This window comes from Bidens hawaiensis, unplaced genomic scaffold, assembly GCF_021521415.1.
Source record: "Bidens hawaiensis isolate Kalapana, Puna unplaced genomic scaffold, B.hawaiensis_p1.1 tig00024830_1, whole genome shotgun sequence".
In the NCBI taxonomy this organism is placed as follows: domain Eukaryota; kingdom Viridiplantae; phylum Streptophyta; class Magnoliopsida; order Asterales; family Asteraceae; genus Bidens; species Bidens hawaiensis.
In genome coordinates this window covers 40,922-60,888 of record NW_027505047.1, presented here as the reverse complement: position 1 = coordinate 60,888, position 19,967 = coordinate 40,922, and the positions used below count along the sequence as shown (strand labels likewise).

Genomic DNA, 19,967 nt, shown 5'->3' with positions numbered 1-19,967 from the left:
AAAAAATATATAAATATTATAAACGAATAATGTAAAACAACATATGAGGATGTAAATAAATTACAATACATGTTGTGTGAAAAAAAGGAAAAATAAAAGGAAAAGAAAAACTATAAAACTAAGAATTTTAATCTTAAATATATATATAAACGAAACCTTTAAAAACTCTATGATTGCTTCTTACATTTTCTCAAGCCATCAGATTGTTTTATTTGTAAATGAAGACTTCTCTTGTATTTAACCCGAATTCATGGGTATATGTCTCACCAAACCCAGATAACCTTAAAAGGGTTATAACATCTCATTATATTAAAATTTAATCTCACAAGATATTTGATATAAAAATCCTATAAAATAGAGATATACTAAAAATTAATATCCAATTTTTTTAAGAAAAATATATTATTTATTATAAGAGGCAACTTTGTAGTAAAAAAGAAAAAAAATAAGCGGGTCATGGGTCTCACCAAAGCCATAGCTTTTAAACGGGTAATAACATCTCATTTATTTGTGAGCCCCTTTCATCATCAAACCCTAAATAAATTATTAAGTTTTGTACAATAAATATAATTAAAATCTAAAAAAATATAAATATTAGACACGGAAAAGAAACACAACCCCCGTAATACGAGGGATAAAAACTAGTATATTAATAATAGAACTTATTTGTTCTAATTTAGTTGAGTCCGTCCATTGTTTTTGTAGATTAGTTGGATAAATAGGGTTTTGGGACTGTTTTGCTACTGAGGTAAGAAAAAATATCACGAAAAAAAAACATGTGTATGATGATATGTGAAACATGTTTATGCGAACACACAACAATACATTGTACTATATATTACACTATATATTAAAGGAAACCTAAAGAGATACTGTAGCAATCTACAGTGTGTAAGGGCGTTTTGGGAATTCCACAATAATTATGGGGGTATACATGGGATTTTGATGTGTTTGCGTGTGGAGACCTTCTACCGCTCACCATGGAGGTTTCTCTTTCTCTGATGAGGACCGAAAATTAATCAACGCCATCTGCAAACGAAGAGGAGCAACTCACATGGGTTGATGTTATTTAAGTCGCTGGCAGCAATAAGAGCAACTAGGCAAAGAGGGAATGGCTCTTGTTTATCAAGTATAGAAAAAAAAATGTTACAAGGTGTATGTTATTTAACCCTTTTATTTATAAAAAATAATATGATTTTTTATAAAAGAATCTAAACTATCTCTTAATTTTTTTTTTTTTTTTAAAGCTAAAAACGCCAAAAGATGTCACATCCAATATGTAGAAACATAGATATTACATCAATATATCAGGTAGGCGGGCAACAAGCTGCGCCGCCACCCCTTTCTGAATTGCAAACCCTAACCTGCTAAAGACATACCCCTGCCCCTTTGGAGTCGACACATTGCTATGCACAACCTGTTGGACCCTGGTTAGAAAACGGATAGCTTCCGGTGCCAAGGAGCCAAATGTATCAAAAGCCAGAGGGACAAAAACATGTTGGTTGTCTTCGCAGGCTTTAGCATGTTTCTCCACCTTCTTCGTTTCAGCCCTTTTCATTGCTTGCCCAGCTACAAACCCATTATCCCTCAAACCAGCTAAGGGAGATACCCCTGTGAGGTCAACACAAGCGTGTTTTCCCCCGGCCCAACCAAAGACGAGCAAATCTGCCGGTCGTAGAGTGGATCTCCCTTCCGTGGGGTCTGTAAGGAAGTTTACGGGGGCTTCCTTTTTAGTTGATATCCCAGCTCGCCTTAAGATGTCCCAAAGAACGTCCCGCACCCAATCATGTCGGTATTTGAACCCAGGCATCTCCTTGCAATGAACCGCATGCTCTCCGAATTTATCCAGGCAGGCCTTACGGCAGATCGGACATGTTTCGTCTTCTGGGTACATTGGGACCATCAAACGGTACTTAAGAATGACCCTATACTCGACCGCAGACATGCTTTGGCCCAAGCCATCAATCGGGATAACGGTCAGAAAATCTTGGGCATGAGGACCTTGTAAGCATTCAAAAACCGCCTTCTGTCGAGGGGACAATCCAAAAACTTCTCCCAGGCTCTGAGCGATTTTTCCAAAAAGGGCATTCGCCAAAGTTTTTTGAGGCTTTGGTGGGGCGGTGTCCATATTAGAGAAACCGCCAATGTCAAAGTCTGGGAGAGCGCCATTTAGGCGTTCCAGGGCCTGCACGTAGTCTGGGTCCAGGTCGACAACTCCGCTATTCCTTAAGATGTGATTCTGTACCTTCCAAGACTGAGCCCTCGACGCTACAAAAGCGTAAACCCCAACATCATGAGCCGAAAGAAGGCCTAAACCCCCTAAGCGCATCGGTAAAGATGCAAGTCGCCACTGAAGATCACCAAAGAACGGGCCTCCACATACAACTATGTCTTCGATGGCTTCTCGTAGCCCCTTATCAAAACAGGATACCGCATCATCCATCATATGGGGGTGGCATGTTCGTAACCCAAAAAGCAACTTAGCAACCCCCATGCAAGACCTAAGCAGGAGGAATTCGCTCTGGGGATCCCTAAGGCAAGGTAAGAGTTTCATAAGATCAACCGCACGAGATGCTCTCCGCCTCGCCAACTCCTTAATAAAGTAGGGATCTCGACTAACAGCCCCTCCAAGGAGCTTTACCCCTCTCTCTGGTCTACCAATCCCACTAGGGAAGAGCCCATCTTTGACTTTCACCCCATTACACTCTGGCCAAAAAACCTCGGTTTTCTTAATATTAAGTTGCAGCCCCAATGATGGCCCTTCCGAGTTGATAATGTCTAGGGCTTTAGCGACTTCGTTGGCACCACCAATAATAGTCCCATCATCCAAGTACCAAGCATGAAATGGGAGGTTACAGTCATTTTGTACCCGGAGAACAAGAGGGTGTAATGCTAAGGCAAAGAGATTAATTAAAAAAAAGAAGCACTCTCCAAAAAGATTAAAACAAGTATAGAAAAAAAACATTTTTTTAAAATAAGAAAAACAACGCTTTTTAGATAAGAAAAAAAAAATGTTTTTCTAAGTAAGAAAAAATTATGTTTTTTAAAGGCTTTTAAATATACATAAAAGAGTAAATAGAAAAAAAATTATGAAATATAAATAGAAAAAAATGCTTTTATAAAAACAATAATAACAATAATAAAAATAAAAGATAACAAAATAAAAAAATAAATAATGTAAACTCACGTTACTTTCATCCAACCCCGAACTCCAGTTTGAGACAAATGAGTGGACAAGGAAAGGTGGTTTGTGTTACAGGGGCTTCAGGGTACATAGCTTCATGGCTCGTTAAGCTCTTGCTTGATCGTGGCTACACTGTTCATGCCACCGTTCGATCTCTAGGTAACTCTATCAATCTTTTTTATTTATGGCTTTTAATTAATCTGCTTTCATTTCCAAATTATTTTCAAATAAAAAATGTTCATCCATAAATATTAAGTTATTCACATAATCTTGTTTATGGGTATTAAATTATTCACTATTCTGCTTGTTAATTAATATGACTTTTAGGTTAAATTGACTGATCCCCAATTCGGTATAGATATTAGTTATGTGACTTTGTTGTATATAATTTATGTTAAAAGATTAAAAACAGTGTACACTGTTTTAAAAAATGTCACCCATGAAGAATTATGGTACTAAATTTTCGGACATGTTCAAAAGTCAACGACTTTGACCTCAAAAGTCAAAGTGGATGTCTTCCATTTTCTAGTGTGTTTTATATAATTAAATCGCCTGAATAACAAAGCAAGTTACAGTAGGGGTGTTAATCGGGTTGAGTATTCGGATTTCGAGATTTGGGTTATTCGGGTTTTTTATGTTTGAAGCTCTAAACAAAACCAGACTTGGTTCGGTTTAATCGGTTTTCGGGTATGTTCGGGTCAGTGGCGAAGCGTGGACAAGAACACTGGGGCTGGACTCAAAATGTATTTAAAAATTTATAAACGGTGTGTGTGGGGGTGGGGGGGTGGGGGGGGGTCAGTCGAAAACGGGTAAATTTACACTACGCATATACGCGTACAAATTTCCGGCTGAAAAACAGGTAAATTTACACTACTGCGCAAAAGAACCTCTGGCCCTCACTATGCTTCGCCAATGGTTCGGTTAAGAGTTCTTTGGGTACTGGTGAACTCGGGTCGGTTAAAATAGACGGGCCTAATATAACCTGAATTATTGATTTTCTATTTATTTTTGTTTACTTTCTTTTGAAAAATTTTGTAGATGATCCAAACAAGACAGAACATCTACTTGCTCTGGATGGAGCTAAGGAAAGACTATCTTTGTTTGAAGCTAACTTAACTGAAGATGGATCTTTCGATTTTGCGCTTAATGGCTGCGTTTGTCTCTTTCACACAGCATCTCCTGTCTTACTTTCAGTTGATGATCCACAGGTCAACTTTTTTTTATTTTTCTCTTAATCCTACAAAAGTTGGAATAACATGTTGAAGTAATCGCAGAAATATAAGTTTTTTTTTGGTTATTTTCCATCAGGCACAACTAATAGATCCTGCAGTTAAGGGGACACTTAACGTTCTTAAATCAGCTACAAAAGTTCAATCTCTCAAGAGAGTGGTGTTGACATCTTCAATGTCTGCAGTAACGTTTGGGCCGAGACTCCCGGAGTCTGGAGTTGTGGTGGATGAAACCTGGTTTTCAGATCCTTTATTCTGTGAGCAGAAGAAGGTATACTATATATCCGTCGCAAATCAGCTACAAAAATGTTGTAATTAATCGAACATTTTGTGTTTTTTTTTCAGTTGTGGTATCAGCTTTCAAAGACCTTGGCTGAGGATGCTGCTGTTAAGTTTGCAAAAGAGAACGGTTTGGAGTTGGTGGCTATAAATCCCGGATATGTGATCGGTCCCGTCTTACAACCAACTCTCAACCTTACTTCTGAGGGCATTATGGAGTTGATAAAAACCGGTAATAATTGATTACAGCTAATTCTCATATTAATATGCATGATTCATGAATCGAGGTTTACGTTGTGTGGGATGTTTATTTTTATGTATATCAAGGAAAAGAATCGTTTGGAATTTATAGACTTGTTGATGTGAGAGATGTTGCTACTGCACATATTTTAGCTTTTGAGAATCCGGAAGCTAATGGTAGATACTGCATGGTTGGCCAAGTGGTTCGAACTTTAGAGATCATGAAGATTGTAGATAAAATGTACCCGAGTCTCGGCCATATTGAAAGGTAACACAGAGACAATAGGATCATAAAAATATTAATATTAGTCAAATTCATGAAGTATGCAACATGTTGATAGGTATAAAGACGGTGAGTGTGTTGAGCCTCTGCCTTACAGTGTATCAAAGGCAAAAGCGGAAAGTCTAGGCGTTGAGTTTACTCCGTTGGAGGTAAGTATCAAGGATACCATTGAAAGCCTCAAGGAGAAGAAGTTATTAAGCATATAGAAGACCATATGATGTGCATGTATGGACTTTGCTTCAAGAAAAATTAGTGTTTTCTTGGTTCTTTTTCAAATTTGTTTCTGTTTGTGGTTTTTGGTGGGAATGTTATTATGGGCAATGATAGATGCCGTGTACCAACTACCGAGGTGTTGGAAAGTAGCAAGAGTTGAAGTCCTGTGGGGGGGGGGGGGCATAAGGCCCGTAGATTTTGGACTAAGACTATAGGGTATGTGAGTTGGTCGTCTAAAAAAAAGTAAAACGTGTTTGTGATCTCCTCTTTATTTCCGTCAGATATACTATTTTTGCTAAATTTGGGTTTTTTAATTCGTTTATTTGTCAATTGGTTTATCTTGAAAAAATTTTACCATAACCGTTGTTGAAAACGGATTTTGCAGTTTCCAACCTAAAACTGGTTCGAAATGAACACAAAATATACTCTTTTTTTTAAAACGGCGAAGTTTTATAAAAAACGAAAGCAACCACTAGCATTCTAGCAAGAAGCTAAAAAAACGAACAATCGAACAAAAAGATTAAAACAGGACCTGTTTCTGTCCCACATGTGCACTACTAAATCATATTTTTATTAAAAGTCAAAATAACATAATCTTATAATATGCTTTTCTGGTATGTTTTCAATCAAATGCTACAGACCACCAACTTATCCATCAACTCCCAACTGATTCAGAAAAGATGAGTGGACAAGGAAAGGTGGTTTGTGTAACAGGGGCTTCTGGTTACATAGCTTCATGGCTCGTTAAACTCTTGCTTGACCGTGGTTACACCGTTCATGCTACCGTCCGATCACTCAGTATGTCCTTTCCCTCTTGATTCCACATAATTGTGTTGATTTAGTATAAATTTCAGTCTGAAACTGAAGGAGGGGTGTAGTTTGACATCTAGCTCAAATTAGAATCGTCGTTTTTTCAAGCTTGGGCTCGACTTATTTATTATTTATTTATTAATTTCTTTAAGTTTTTAATTATTTTAACATATTTTGAGAAACACCTTAAATGAGCCTAAGCTCGGCTCAAGCTTGTGTAGCACCTTAAATGAGCCAAGCCTCCGCTGGAGCTCAGTTGTCTATGTGGTATTAATACATAAAAATCCGAAAGAGGTAAAATTTAAAAATACATACGGTTCGTTACGGCTTGACGAGCGTAAACGAGCTTCACATACAAGGCTCAAGCTCAGGCTCGATACCTAAACAAGCTTATTTGAGGCTTGGAAATGGCTCGGAACGTTTCAAGATTTTTAGCGATCCAATCTCGAGCTGCTTGACTCGTTTATAATTCAAGTTGTATGATCAATCAAACTTTTGCATGTCCTATTTCTGTTTGTTTAATTTCTTTTAAATATGTTTGCAGATGATCCAAAAAAGACAGAACATCTTCTTGCTCTCGATGGAGCTAAGGAAAGACTATCTTTGTTTGAAGCTAACTTAGGTGTCGAAGGATTTTTTGATGCTGCAGTTAACGGCTGCGTTTGTGTCTTTCACACCGCGTCTCCTGTTCTAATTTCAGTTGATGACCCAAAGGCGCAACTGATCGATCCTGCAGTTAAAGGAACACTTAATGTTCTTAAATCAGCTACAAAAGTTCAATCTCTCAAGAGAGTGGTGTTGACTTCTTCAATGGCTGCAGTTATGTTTGGTGTCAAAGTTCCTGATGGTGGTGTAGTGGATGAAACCTGGTTTTCAGATCCGGTCGTTTGTGAGCAGACAAAGGTACAGTTTCATTTCAAATCAGCTACGAAATGCCGTAATTAATCTAATGTTTTGTGTTTTTTTTAGTTGTGGTATCATCTTTCGAAGACCCTGGCCGAGGACGCTGCAGTTAAATTTGCAAAAGAGAACGGGTTGGAGTTGGTAGCTATAAATCCTGGATTTGTGATCGGTCCCATCTTACAGCCAACTCTCAACCTTACTTCTGAGGCCATTTTGGGATTGATTAAAGATGGTAATTTATTGCTTACAGCTAATGTTTATATGCATGAATTGAGGTTTATGTTGTGTGTAAGATGTTATTTTTTTTATTTCAGGAAAAGAAGTGTTTCCCGACGGAGTTTTTAGAATTGTTGATGTGAGAGATGTTGCTGCTGCACATATTTTAGCTTTTGAGAACCCGGAAGCTAATGGCAGATACTGCATGGTTGGTAAAGTGGCTCGGTCTTTAGAGATTATAAAGATTGTAGATAAACTGTACCCGAGTCTTGGACATTCTGAAAGATAAACACATAAACAACATTTTGACTGTTTGACCATGTTGACTTTTCTATGTAAAGTAACTTCTTTTAAATGTTGATAGGTATAAAGATGGGGAGTCTGTTGAGCCTGTACCTTACAATGTATCAAGGGCAAAGGCGGAAAGTCTTGGCGTTAAGTTTACTCCCTTGGAGGTAAGCATCAAGGACGCGGTTGAAAGCCTCAAGGAGAAGAACTTACTAAGCTTTTAAAACACTAAATGATGTTCATTGTTTATGTGTAATAATATTGAGAATGAAAACATGCATTTTAGAATTGCATCGTGTTTCTCGCAATATAATAATGATGACCAACCCGGACAGTTTATGACTTTTATGTGCGCCTTTATAAATATCAAGCTTTCTTCACTTTATGACTGCCGGATACATGGAAGTAACGAACGATAAACTTATAGATTTGAATGATGCGTGCCCTGTATATAAGAATCCATCTCCATCGAAACCAAAAACTTTTTTTCGACCCCAAACCAAAAAGTAGAAATACCGAAGTTCCGATTTTTAAAAAAAATTTTTATTGTGTTTAATGAATGTATTTAGTATGTATTCTTGCCACTTTCAATAAAAAATAAAATTGAAGATAATAAACAAAATTTAGCAGCCATGCCTTATAAAGCCATTATATTTTATTTGACAAGAAAAATCAAATTTATTTAACATTTGTAAATGATAACAATCCAACCACCAAAAACAAGACATGTGTACCATACTAAAATCACTAAAATGAAGATATGGAATAACAGAACTCTACCCAAAATCAGAAACAGACCAATCAAAATCACTAGTGTTTGCATGCATTTTAGTCAAAATCTTAACAGAAAAAATATCATTCAATTTTTGTTGCATATCACCAGACAAGTTATCAACCAACTCTAAATTGTTTGAGAAAGATGAGTGGAGAAGGGAAGGTGGCTTGCGTTACCGGGGCTTCAGGGTACATAGCTTCATGGCTCGTTAAACTCTTGCTTGACCGTGGTTACACCGTTCATGCTACTGTCCGCTCACTCGGTCAGTCTAAATCATCTAATTTTGGCTTTCAATGGTATATTGGATTTTAATAATCTCAATGTTATTGATCGATAATAATCACAACTTAGAATATTCCCGCTGGTGGTCCGGACTTTTAAAAAATTTACTCTCATTGTATCTCCGTTAAAAAACTTAACGGCGTTAAGCTTTATCATAATTTCAAACCGACTTTTGATTGGAATGAGGATACGAGTCGATTGATGCAGTGGCGGAACTTGAACATATCCATAGGGGGCCCGAAAACCTTAGATTAAACATAAGCTCAAACACATTAAAAAAATTAAAAATCCAACTTTTTTACACCATATAAAGATTATATATCCAAGAAAAAAAAACAGTTTTTAAAAATAAACGAAAAAAAAAAACCATATGACATTTGTTGCGGGATAAAACTTCCCAATATTAAGGCTTATTCATTAAACTAGTCTATATACATCATACTCAAACTAATGAAATAATTAATAATGAAGTAAATGAATAAACAATAATACAAATTGAAAATCAAACTTTGGAGCCACTCATTTTATCATTTTTTTTATATGGAAAGGGGTTAGTTGGATAATTGTGTCGGTGTGTATGTTCAACCTTTTTGTTTACACCTATCCATTTTATTGTTTTCAAGAATATAATGTCATTTTTTTCTTCCTATCTTTCTATTCATATATAGTAGAAAAAAACACACCGAAACTTCCAAATTAAAATAACTGAAGTTGTAAAACCCATTTATAAACCCAAAGTCAGGGGGCCACAGCCCCTCTCCGCCTCATATATGTTCCGCCCATGGATTGATGTAAAGCTTATCTCAAAACGGTGCTCCAAACGACGAAAGTATGCTTCAATTTGGGTGCTTGGACTTCCGGTTAACAAAAATTAAGCCGTTTGGAGCATTGATTTAAGATAAGTTTTGTATCAACCGACTCGTATCCTTCTTAAGATCAAAAGCCTTAAAACATAAGTTTGAAATGCGGATAAAACTTAACGCCGTTTACTTTTTGTAACGAAGGTCCAATGATAGTCTTTTTTTAAAAAAAAAAAAGTTCGGACCACCGGCGGGAATATTCTCAGCCGGGATTATTATTAGCTAATGTCATTAAGTTGGGAATATTAAAATCCAATTTGCCTACCTAAATTATTCTCAACTATGTTCAGCTGATTCCCAAGTTGGAATTGATATGATCCAATCTCAAAGCTGCTTGTCTCGTTTATGAATTAAGCTGTTGATCAATCCAACTTTTGCATGTTCTATTTCTTTTTGTTTACTTCTTTTAAATATGTTTGCAGTTGATCCAAAAAAGACAGAACATCTTCTAGCTCTTGATGGAGCTAAGGAAAGACTATCTTTGTTTGAACCTAACTTAAGTGTCGAAGGATCTTTTGATGCTGCAGTCAATGGCTGCGTTTGTCTCTTTCACACAGCGTCTCCTGTTCTATTTTCAGTTGATGACCCACAGGCGCAATTAATCGATCCTGCAGTTAAGGGGACACTCAATGTTCTTAAATCGGCTGCAAAAGTTCAATCTCTCAAGAGAGTGGTCTTGACATATTCACTGGCTGCAGTTATGTTTGGATCAACACTTCCAGAACATGGTGGTGTGATGGACGAAACCTGGTTTTCAGATCCGGTTATTTGTGAGCAAAGAAAGGTACGGTATGTCGGTATGATTCATTTCAGTCAGCTACAAATTGTTGTCACTAATCAATAATTGTATATTTTCCAGTTATGGTATTGTCTTTCAAAGACTCTAGCTGAGGACGCTGCTGTTAAGTTTGCAAAAGATAATGGTTAGGATTTGGTGGTTATAAATCCTGGATACGTAGTCGGTCCCATCCTACAACCAACTCTCAACCTTACTTCTGAGACCATTTTGAGCTTGTTAAAATACGGTAATTGTTGATTAGAATTAATTAATGTTCATATGCATGAATCGAGTTTATGTTGTTTAAGATGTTAATTTTTATACGTCCAGGAAAAGAATTGTTTCCGGATGGAATGTATAGACTTGTTGATGTGAGAGATGTTGCCGCTGCACACATTTTAGCTTTTGAGAACCCGGAAGCTAATGGTAGATACTGCATGGTTGGCAAAGTGGCTCGATATTTGGAGATTATGAAGATTGTGGATGAATTGTACCCTAGTCTTGGTCATTCTGAAAGGTAACAAACAAGATTGCATTATATATTCCATGTGGAAATTTGCAACTCAAAATCCGGATTACTTATTTTTGTTGATAGGTGTAAGGATGGTGAGTGTGTTGAATCCCTACCTTACGACGTATCAAGGGTAAAAGCGGAAAGACTAGGTGTTAAGTTTACTCCTTTGGAAGTAAGCATCAAGGATACTATTGAAAGCCTCAAGGAGAAGAACTTACTAAGCGTTTAGAACGCCTGATGAAATACATGCATGGATTTGTTGGAGACAAAAATGGGTTCGATTCGATTGTGGTCAAATGAGTAAAGTTTGTTTTACTGTTTGTATAAAGAGTTAAAGACCAAGTTCTTTTTGAGCTTCAAGAACAATTTACTGAGCTTCGATTTGCATGAGTTTGTTTGGCCGTTATTCTCAAAAAACTGGTTGTATATATCCGAAGAAGATGGAGAATCCATATAGAGTTTTGTGAAGTTTTTTAAAATTTGGGAGAGAATTTTATAAATAAATAAGATTTTTTGTTGGGCAGTAAATAGATTTTTTTTTTTTGCGGGGGGTGGGGGGTCCAGCATTTAAAACGTGCAAGTCACAACGCTTACTACGGCGGGTCTTATAATAAGTACATATTAAATGATTGGACCCAACAATGCCCATACACATCCACATCTCAATTTAAATGACCCATGGCTTTTGTTTTTTTATATTATGGAAAAAACAACAAACAATGCATGTCTATCACAAACTTATCCATGTACTAACTTCCAAGTCCAAGTTTCTGACAATGAGTGGAGAAGGGAAGGCAGTTTGTGTCACAGGAGCTTCCGGCTACGTAGCTTCATGGCTCGTTAAGCTCTTGCTCGATCGTGGCTACACCGTTCATGCTACCGTCCGGTCACTTTGTCAGTTTAGACTCTCCTTTCAACCTTCTTTAATATCCAAATTATTCTAAAGTTACTGTTTTATTCTCTTTATTATCTCAACTCTGGTCTGTTCAATGTTCATTGGTTAATTATTAATAGATGATGTTTACATCGGGACAATTACAGACTAACGGCAGATAGACGGGCAACAAGCTGCGCCGCTACCCCCTTCTGAATAGCAAACCCTACCCTACTAAATACAACGTTCCCTTTAGCATGGGCGGAGTTACTGCTGACCACCTGCTGGACCCGCTTAAGGAACTGAACCGCGTCAGGGCCAAGAGCGCCAAAGGTGTCAAAAGCAAACGGTATGAACACGTGCTGTTCAATTTATGAGTTGGTTGTACAATTTTTTATAACAGCAGTGAACAAAATTTTAAAATGTATATCTTTGATCCTATATATTATTTTAGTTTTAAATACAAGGGCATTTTGGTCATTTATCAAAAATAGTCGAAGTTATCATCCACCCAGTTTAAGGACCAACGGTGTTACCTTTATATATTCGAACTATTTGTCTAAACTCTAAAGGTGTAATTTTATAAGTTGGAGACCAAAACCAAAATCAGTATATACCAAGAAACCATCCCTCATTTTTCAAATATGTTTCAGGTGATCCAAGCAAGACCGAACACTTGCTTGCTCTTGACGGAGCTAAAGAAAGACTATCTTTATATGAAGCTAACTTGAGTGTACAAGGATCTTTTGATGCTGCAGTTAATGGCTGCCTATGTGTCTTTCATACGGCATCACCTGTTCTAGCTTTAGTTAATGATCCACAGGCACAATTAATAGATCCTGCAGTTAAGGGGACACTTAATGTTCTCAAATCAGCTGCAAAAGTTCGATCTCTCAAGAAAGTAGTCTTGACTTCTTCAATGGCTGCAGTAGTTTTCGGGTCAACAATTCCAGAGCATGGTGATGTGATTGACGAAACCTGGTTTTCGGATCCGGATATTTGTGAGCAAAGAAAGGTATAGATTATGTTTTAATCACCTAAAAAATGTTGTAACTAATCGAAGATTGTGTCTTTTTCAGATGTGGTATTCTCTTTCAAAGACCCTGGCTGAGGATGCTGCTGTTAACTTTGCAAAAGATAATGGTTTGGATTTGGTGGTTATAAATCCCGGATATGTTATCGGTCCCATTTTACAACCAACTCTCAACCTTACTTCTGACGGCATTTTGAGCATGTTGAAAGACGGTAATTGTTGATTACGCCTAATGTTCATATGCATAAATCGATCTAATGTTGTATAAGATGTTAATGTTTATATATCTAGGAAAAGACATGTTTCCGGGTGGGATGTATCTACTTGTTGATGTGAGAGATGTTGCTAAAGCACATATATTAGCTTTTGAGAACCCGGGAGCTAATGGTAGATACTGTATGGTTGGCAAAGCGGCTCCGCATATGGAGATTATGAAGATTGTAGATAAACTATACCCTAGTCTTGGTCATTCTGAAAGGTAATACAAATAACATTTTATTATTCCAAGTGGCGATATGCAACTCAATATCCAGATTACTTATTTGTTGATAGGCGTAAAGATGGCGAGTGTGTTGAACCTCTACCTTACTATGTATCAAGGGCCAAAGCGGAAAGTCTAGGCGTTAAGTTTACTCCATTGGAAGTAAGCATCAAGGATACTGTTGAAAGCCTCAAGGAGAAGAACTTACTAAGCTTTTAGAACACCTGATGAAATGCATGCATGGGTTTGTTTGGAGACAATAATGGGTTCGATTCAATTACGGTCGAAGGAGTAAAGTTTGTTGTGCTGTTTGTATAAATTAACAAGTTCTTTGTGAGCTTCTAAATGATGTTGATGATTTTGTTTGAAAGCAATGGTTTAGATTCGTTGTTTATATATAATATTATGACAATAAAAACATGCAATTGACAGTGTTTGATGCATAATAATGGAAACAGATAGTCCATGTACACCTTCATATGCATAAAGCTTTCATCATTTTGTGGCAATTTTCAAGTTTCAACCATCCATAGCTTTGGAACTCTATCCTGACTACCTGATGCAACTTTCTACCCGTATGGACTCCAATCCACAACTAAAACCTTAACAAACTGGGGGAAAAAACAAAATACAAATGATACTTATAATCACTATCTTGAATTCATTCTTGTTAGTTAAATTTATAAGTTATTAGAATGATATATATCAAGATGAAGAGAAAACAAGAATAAATTGTGCAAGATTGTTAATCCAGACAACAACTGGTATTAGAACATCAAGTAGCTCTTGAAGAAATATAGATGAAGATAAAACAAGAATATTGTTGAAACTAACTATATATATTGATATGATGAATATGCTCTTGATGCTAGATCAACCTATATATGCTAGATCAACCAACTAGGTATATCCGATACCCGCGGGTATGCCCGATACCCGACGGGTAATGGGCCGGGTATGGGACACGATTTTACAAACGGGTATGGGATTACCGATACCGGGTCCGAACCCGACCCGTTGCCATCCCTAATCAAAATGTATCAGATGGGTCAAACTAAAAAAAATGATTGAAACGGGTCAAAACGGGTTGAAATTTCTCGGTTTTTTTTATGGAACGAGAAAAACGGAGTAAACTTTTTGGTATTTTTACTTTTTATGTTTTTGATTTATATTTCGATTTATATTTTTTTAATTATTTTTTTTGAATTTTTTGGTGAGGGGTTATAAAGTAGGTATTGAAATCTCAACTTATTTTGACCCATTTCAAAACCCCTCATCAAAAAATTCAAAAAAAAATAATTAAAAAATTATAACTCAAAATATAAATAAAAAACGTAAAAAGTAAAAATACCAAAACGTTTCCTCCGTTTTTCTCGTTCCAAAAAAAAAAACCTGAGAAATGTCAACCCGTTTCAATCATTTTCTTTTTTTAGTTTGACCAATTCTGACCCATCTTATACATTTTGATACAACTCATTCAACCCATGGGTCAAGATTACCACCCCTAGTAATTAGTGACCAAACAATTGAATAGAATAAGAACAATAACACAAGATGATACACAAACTGAATATTATATGTATTTAAAAAGCAGTTTGGATTGTGAGAGAGAATTCACTGTAGCTAAATGTATCATTTTTAATGCGCAGTGTACAAACATGTAAGCTGGATGTGTTTGTTTTAACCCACGTGTCGTCATATCTCACCTTCCCATCACCGGCTTCCATCTTTCTTTGCTCATCTTCTCACTTTCTCTTCCTCTTCCTCATCTGACATTTTCTTTACTATATGATCTATTGTTAGCTAACAATCTGTCGATAGCGTCTCATCGTGTTCATATCTAGAAACTTATGTTCGAAGGTGAGATCCGATTATAGCACATGCTAATGAGGGGAAAATCAACGACGAAGATGATGATGAGCTCTGATGAAGATCGGATTGAGGGCAATTGATGATTTTGTTTGGGTTTTTCTTCAAATATCATTTATAATGGTGGTTTCATTTACTTTCAGCTTCTTTAGGGGAAGAGTGTCTACGATTGAGACCAGATACGGTTTTGAAGCTACGAAAATTTTGTTATTGAAAAGCTATTTGATTTGTAGTTTGTTGCGTTTTCCGGGATCGTACTTTCGGTACTGAAGAGGTAGGTCCCCGCAAAGCCCAGTTGGACCCGCAAGACTCACCTTGAAGAGGTACGTCTGCGCAAAGACCAACTGGATCCGCAGGACCCACCATGCTCAGAGAGATGAAGACCTTACACGCAGTAAGCCAGCTGTCCCCGCAGGAAAGCCTCCCTTGGTACAGTACCCTGCCTGTCCCCACAGCTGTGGGTACAAGCCAAGAAGGAAGGCTACCCGCACTAACAGTAAGGCTACACACATAAGGCACTAACTCTTATACTTCAGCAATGTCACCTGAAGAAGGAATGAGCAGGGCGGGAATATTCCCGCCCAAAAGAGCCAGTCCGTACGCTTCTAGAAGATCTTTTGTACTATACCTACCAAGGTATGGACAAATAGACAAGATCTGACAAAAGCAACCCATGAACCAATCACAGGGTAACAGCTCACTGACAATAGTACGAGGAGGAGCACGCTCCAGTACAAAATGTCACTATCAGCCGCTGCCTACCCACCAACTCCCATCGTGGCACGAATGTAGCCCATAGTTGGTGGAAAAGGAATATTATATACAGCTGGCCGTACCTGCTTGGAAACCTACCTTCGGCTATAAATACTCCAACACCTTGGAACGGTATCATCATCTTCTCTCTAGCTATTTCTCTCTATATACACTTATATTCAGAGCAACCTAGTCTGATTCTCACGCCGGAGGGTGGTCACAAGGAGGAACCCCCCCCCCTTCTCAGTGACGAGCTTACGGTGTCTGTTTTGCAGGTTGAGAAGAATAACCATCTTTGCCGGACCTAACCCTCGTGGGAAACATCTACTTAACCCAAAGATTATCCTTAATCTATCGGGGTAATTTAGTGTTTCTTCATTGGCGCCATCCGTGCATTAAGCTAGAACTCTTCTTTTTCTCAGTTTTTTCAAACTTCTGGAAAGATGGTTAAGGTTACTCCGATGCCAAAGCCACCGGGTAACCAAGAAACTCTGGTAACCACAACCCCAGCTACTGGGGGGAACACCGGTGAATACACGATTGTTACGAACACTACCCCGGTTACCCAAGCCGGGGCAAGTGCAATAAACAATCCTCTCCTGGGATTCATTGATACCCAGTTGGAGAAACAACAGATGAGACTTCCCCGACAAACGCCAGAACAAGTTAAAGCTTGGGCGGAAGCACGTCAGAAAGAATTCCAAGCCGAGTTGTACGAACGTTTACGTTCACTCCAACAGGCCAATGACCAATTCGGAAGCACTCGACAACAGCTCAACATGAGCAATGATTGCGAGTATGTGGATGAAGATTGGGAAGAATCTGACAGTGACGCAAACCCACGTCATAAGGCGAAAGGGAAGCGTAAAGAAAAAGACTTCCACTCGAGAAGAAATTTCGAAGAAACTTTCGAACCAAAGAACACGGGGGGTAACCCACGTGACTTCTCCAAAACTTTCAGACCAACTGTTGCAAATGCGGGAACGTCCAAATTTGCAAGGGACATTGCGGAAGCAATCGCTCCAAAGAGTGCCAAACAGATGTCCAACATAGGCACTTACGATGGCATATCTGACCCGGACGATCACATGAACATATTTATAGCGGGGGCAACCGTCAGTAATTGGACGGAACCCACATGGTGTTACATGTTCCAAATGACGCTCGTCGGGGCAGCCAGAGCATGGTTTGATCGGCTACCGGTCCACCACATTTACGATTGGGCAGACTTCCAGCACAAGTTCAGCCAGCACTTCAGTCAACAAAGAAAATATACTGAAGAGCAATGGACGATCCTCAACTGCATCCGAGAGGAAGACGAATCTTTGCTAGACTTCATCACTCGCTTCAACTCAAAAAAGCTAAGTCTGGGCACCATTAGCGAAGATCTTGTTCGCGCCGCTTTCATCCAGGGCGCTGAGTACCCAGAGCTCATCCGCACGTTGACAGGTAAAGACGGCATGCCATCCACGTGGGATGCCATCATGACGGCAGCTAAACGCTTTGCCGAAACGGAAAAGCAACTGGGTAGAAATCTTCCCCAGAGCACAAACCTCTACACTCAGAGAACAAGAGAAAATAACGTCCGTACCGCCCGACATAACAAAAAGAGGAAGCTTGGTATTTGGCAGTCAAGGGTTAACTTTGACACCTCATCCAGCTCTCGCCCTCTCTTAGGTGGAAGGGACAACATGCAGTCGTCGAACCGGAATCCCAGATGGACGCCACTCACCAAAAGCGTCACCGAGATATTTGCCACCGAGAAACTCCCATGGTCAAAGGCTCCAATAATCCGACAGCGTCATAACGCTGATCAGAGCAAATCCTGTGACTTCCACGGGACAAAAGGCCACACCACTGAAGAATGCACATCCTTGAAGGATGTCGTCGAAACATTCGTCAAAGATGGGAAACTCACGCACCTCGTGGCGTCAATCAGAAACGGAGGGAGGAAAGACAATCGGTACAAGGGCAATGGACGGAAGCCCGTCGACATCAGCATTCACATGGTTCACAGCAACATCAGAGAAAGAAAACGACGAACAACAGAGCCAAGTGCGTGGAAGGAAGCAGAAGTGCGCTTCCCGCGTGTGCCAGGGGGCCTAACAAAGAAGGCCCCATAGTCATCAAAAGCCAGCTGGGGCACTACATCACCTCCCGCACCCTTACTGATAATGGCGCTTCATCAACGGTCATGTATAGGCAGTTCTTCGACAAGCTAGACGACGAAGACAAAGAACGCCTAGAAACAGTTTACGCCTCGATGGAAGGGTTTGACGGCAGCACAAACACCCCCTTGGGAATCCTATCTTTCCCCGTCACTCTCACGGATGGGAAGTACTCCCGCACAGAAGACGTGAACTTCGTTGTAATGAGGAAGCCACACCACACATACGACATTCTCTTCGGGAGAGATGTGATGGCAAGATTTAATGTCGCGGTGTCTTCGGTCCATGGGATGATGGGATGACCAACAGCCGAGGGTGTTGCTATGATCACGGGCATTCCCCAGGTATGCATCGCATCTGTCTCATCTAAACCCAAACCAAAAATGGCTAAACCAACCACCTCTGAGCCAGAAGAATGGGCCTTCAATGGCAAATACCCTGACTAGGCCGTTACCATTGGCCCAACGATCACTAATCTGACACGCACCTTACTCAAACGCTTGTTGCAAAAAAATACCGACATCTTCGCGTGGACACCAGCTGACATGACTGGTGTACCTCGAAGTAAGGCGGAGCATAAGCTCAAGTGTGACCCGGCGTTTGCGCCGGTCATACAAAAGCGTCGCGTAATGGGTGCTGAGCAGGCTAACGCGTGTAGAACCCAAGTCAAGGAACTCCTTGACGCAGGCATCGTACGCGTTAGTAAATATCAAACATGGGTTGCAATTCCCGTCATGGTACCAAAATCCAACAAACAATGGCGCATGTGCATAGATTTCAAAGACTTAAACAAAGCATGCCCTAAGGATTGTTACCCGTTACCCGAAATTGACCTTTAGGTAGATTCATTAGCACCGTTTCGCCTTAAATGCTTCCTTGATGTGTATAAAGGGTACCATCAAATCCACATGGCTGTTGACGATCAGGATAAAACCGCATTTCAGACGCCCGATGGCACATTTTGTTACCAAATGATGCCATTCGGACTAAAGAACGCCGGATCCACATACCAACGCCTGATGGACAAAGAGTTTCATACCCAAATCGGGAGGAACTTGGAAGTTTACAAGGATGACTTGGTCATCAAAAGCCTCGAGCCAGAGGCGATGTTGAAAGACATCGAAGAAACTTTCAACACGCTCAGAAAGATAAACATGAAGCTCAACCCGAGCAAGTGTTCCTTTGGGATGGAAGATGGGAAGTTCTTAGGAGTCATCGTTACCAAAGATGGCTTCAGAGCGAACCCTGACAAGGTTGAAGCCATTATGAAAATGGAATCACCTACTACCATCAAACAGGCTCAGACACTGAATGGACGACTAGTCGCACTCAACCGCTTTTTGGCAAACCATGCGGATAGGTCGTTCCCATTCGTGTCAACATTGAGAAATTGTTTGAAGAAAACGCACTTCCGCAGGACACCAGAAGCGGAAGCAGCTTTTCAAGAGATTCGGTCACGCTTGGTCGAACTCCCAACACTCACAGCACCAGAAGTGGGGGAGAAATTAATTCTCTACCTCTCCGCCACAGACAGAGCAACCAGGGCAGTCCTACTAGTAGAACGAAAGGGCATCCAGATGCCCATCTACTATGTAAGCCGCGTCTTAACAGACGTGGAAACCCGGTACTCCACCCTGGAAAAATTAGTCTTAGCGCTTGTACAGGCTTCACGCAGGCTAAGACGATATTTCCAAGGCCACCCAATCACCATTCTCACCAACTTCAAACTTGAAAACGTTCTTGGCAAACCCGAGTTGTCAGGGCGCCTAGCCAAATAGGCAATTGAGTTGGGAGAATACGCGATAAAGTACACGCCAAGACCAGCCATAAAAGGCCAGGTCTTGGCCGACTTTATTGCAGAAGTCCCCGCTTCGCGGGAGAAAGAGTGCCAGGAAGAGGCTCAACCCTCTCCAGCACAAGACATTAACGATGTCT

The 19,967-nt window shown here is 39.5% G+C and overlaps 3 protein-coding genes and 1 pseudogene across 4 annotated transcripts; all 4 read left to right on the top strand.

Annotated features, from left to right (window-relative positions):
• Positions 1-3,219: 3,219 nt before the first annotated feature.
• LOC143610175 (phenylacetaldehyde reductase-like) lies at positions 3,220-5,441 on the top strand. The gene is made up of 6 exons (XM_077084724.1): positions 3,220-3,343; positions 4,223-4,392; positions 4,493-4,684; positions 4,759-4,924; positions 5,020-5,200; positions 5,274-5,441. The coding sequence occupies exons 1-6, from the start codon at positions 3,226-3,228 to the stop codon at positions 5,419-5,421; spliced, it is 975 nt and encodes a 324-aa protein (XP_076940839.1). The 5' UTR covers positions 3,220-3,225; the 3' UTR covers positions 5,422-5,441.
• Positions 5,442-6,042: 601 nt separating this feature from the next.
• LOC143610172 (phenylacetaldehyde reductase-like) lies at positions 6,043-8,030 on the top strand. The gene is made up of 5 exons (XM_077084722.1): positions 6,043-6,226; positions 6,783-7,141; positions 7,208-7,373; positions 7,456-7,642; positions 7,722-8,030. The coding sequence occupies exons 1-5, from the start codon at positions 6,109-6,111 to the stop codon at positions 7,867-7,869; spliced, it is 978 nt and encodes a 325-aa protein (XP_076940837.1). The 5' UTR covers positions 6,043-6,108; the 3' UTR covers positions 7,870-8,030.
• A 250-nt stretch (positions 8,031-8,280) lies between these two features.
• On the top strand, positions 8,281-11,115 carry LOC143610170 (phenylacetaldehyde reductase-like; annotated as a pseudogene). Its single transcript, XR_013149543.1, has 5 exons — positions 8,281-8,682; positions 9,985-10,346; positions 10,422-10,587; positions 10,671-10,857; positions 10,936-11,115. The product of XR_013149543.1 is annotated as a phenylacetaldehyde reductase-like (transcript).
• Positions 11,116-11,626: 511 nt separating this feature from the next.
• Positions 11,627-13,687, top strand: LOC143610174 (phenylacetaldehyde reductase-like). The gene is made up of 5 exons (XM_077084723.1): positions 11,627-11,748; positions 12,382-12,743; positions 12,808-12,973; positions 13,053-13,239; positions 13,314-13,687. The coding sequence occupies exons 1-5, from the start codon at positions 11,631-11,633 to the stop codon at positions 13,459-13,461; spliced, it is 981 nt and encodes a 326-aa protein (XP_076940838.1). The 5' UTR covers positions 11,627-11,630; the 3' UTR covers positions 13,462-13,687.
• Positions 13,688-19,967: the final 6,280 nt, after the last annotated feature.

What these genes read in the sequence shown, in the direction of transcription:
- LOC143610175 (XM_077084724.1), top strand. Translation starts at nt 3,226, where the DNA reads ATGAGTGGACAAGGAAAGGTGGTTTGTGTTACAGGGGCTTCAGGGTAC. An exon ending in TTTCAGTTGATGATCCACAG is followed by an intron (nt 4,393 to 4,492) that starts GTCAACTTTTTT and finishes ATTTTCCATCAG; the next exon opens with GCACAACTAATAGATCCTGC. An exon ending in TATGGAGTTGATAAAAACCG is followed by an intron (nt 4,925 to 5,019) that starts GTAATAATTGAT and finishes ATGTATATCAAG; the next exon opens with GAAAAGAATCGTTTGGAATT.
- LOC143610172 (XM_077084722.1), top strand. Translation starts at nt 6,109, where the DNA reads ATGAGTGGACAAGGAAAGGTGGTTTGTGTAACAGGGGCTTCTGGTTAC. An exon ending in TGCTACCGTCCGATCACTCA is followed by an intron (nt 6,227 to 6,782) that starts GTATGTCCTTTC and finishes ATATGTTTGCAG; the next exon opens with ATGATCCAAAAAAGACAGAA. An exon ending in AGTCTTGGACATTCTGAAAG is followed by an intron (nt 7,643 to 7,721) that starts ATAAACACATAA and finishes AAATGTTGATAG; the next exon opens with GTATAAAGATGGGGAGTCTG.
- LOC143610174 (XM_077084723.1), top strand. Translation starts at nt 11,631, where the DNA reads ATGAGTGGAGAAGGGAAGGCAGTTTGTGTCACAGGAGCTTCCGGCTAC. An exon ending in TGCTACCGTCCGGTCACTTT is followed by an intron (nt 11,749 to 12,381) that starts GTCAGTTTAGAC and finishes AATATGTTTCAG; the next exon opens with GTGATCCAAGCAAGACCGAA. An exon ending in AGTCTTGGTCATTCTGAAAG is followed by an intron (nt 13,240 to 13,313) that starts GTAATACAAATA and finishes ATTTGTTGATAG; the next exon opens with GCGTAAAGATGGCGAGTGTG.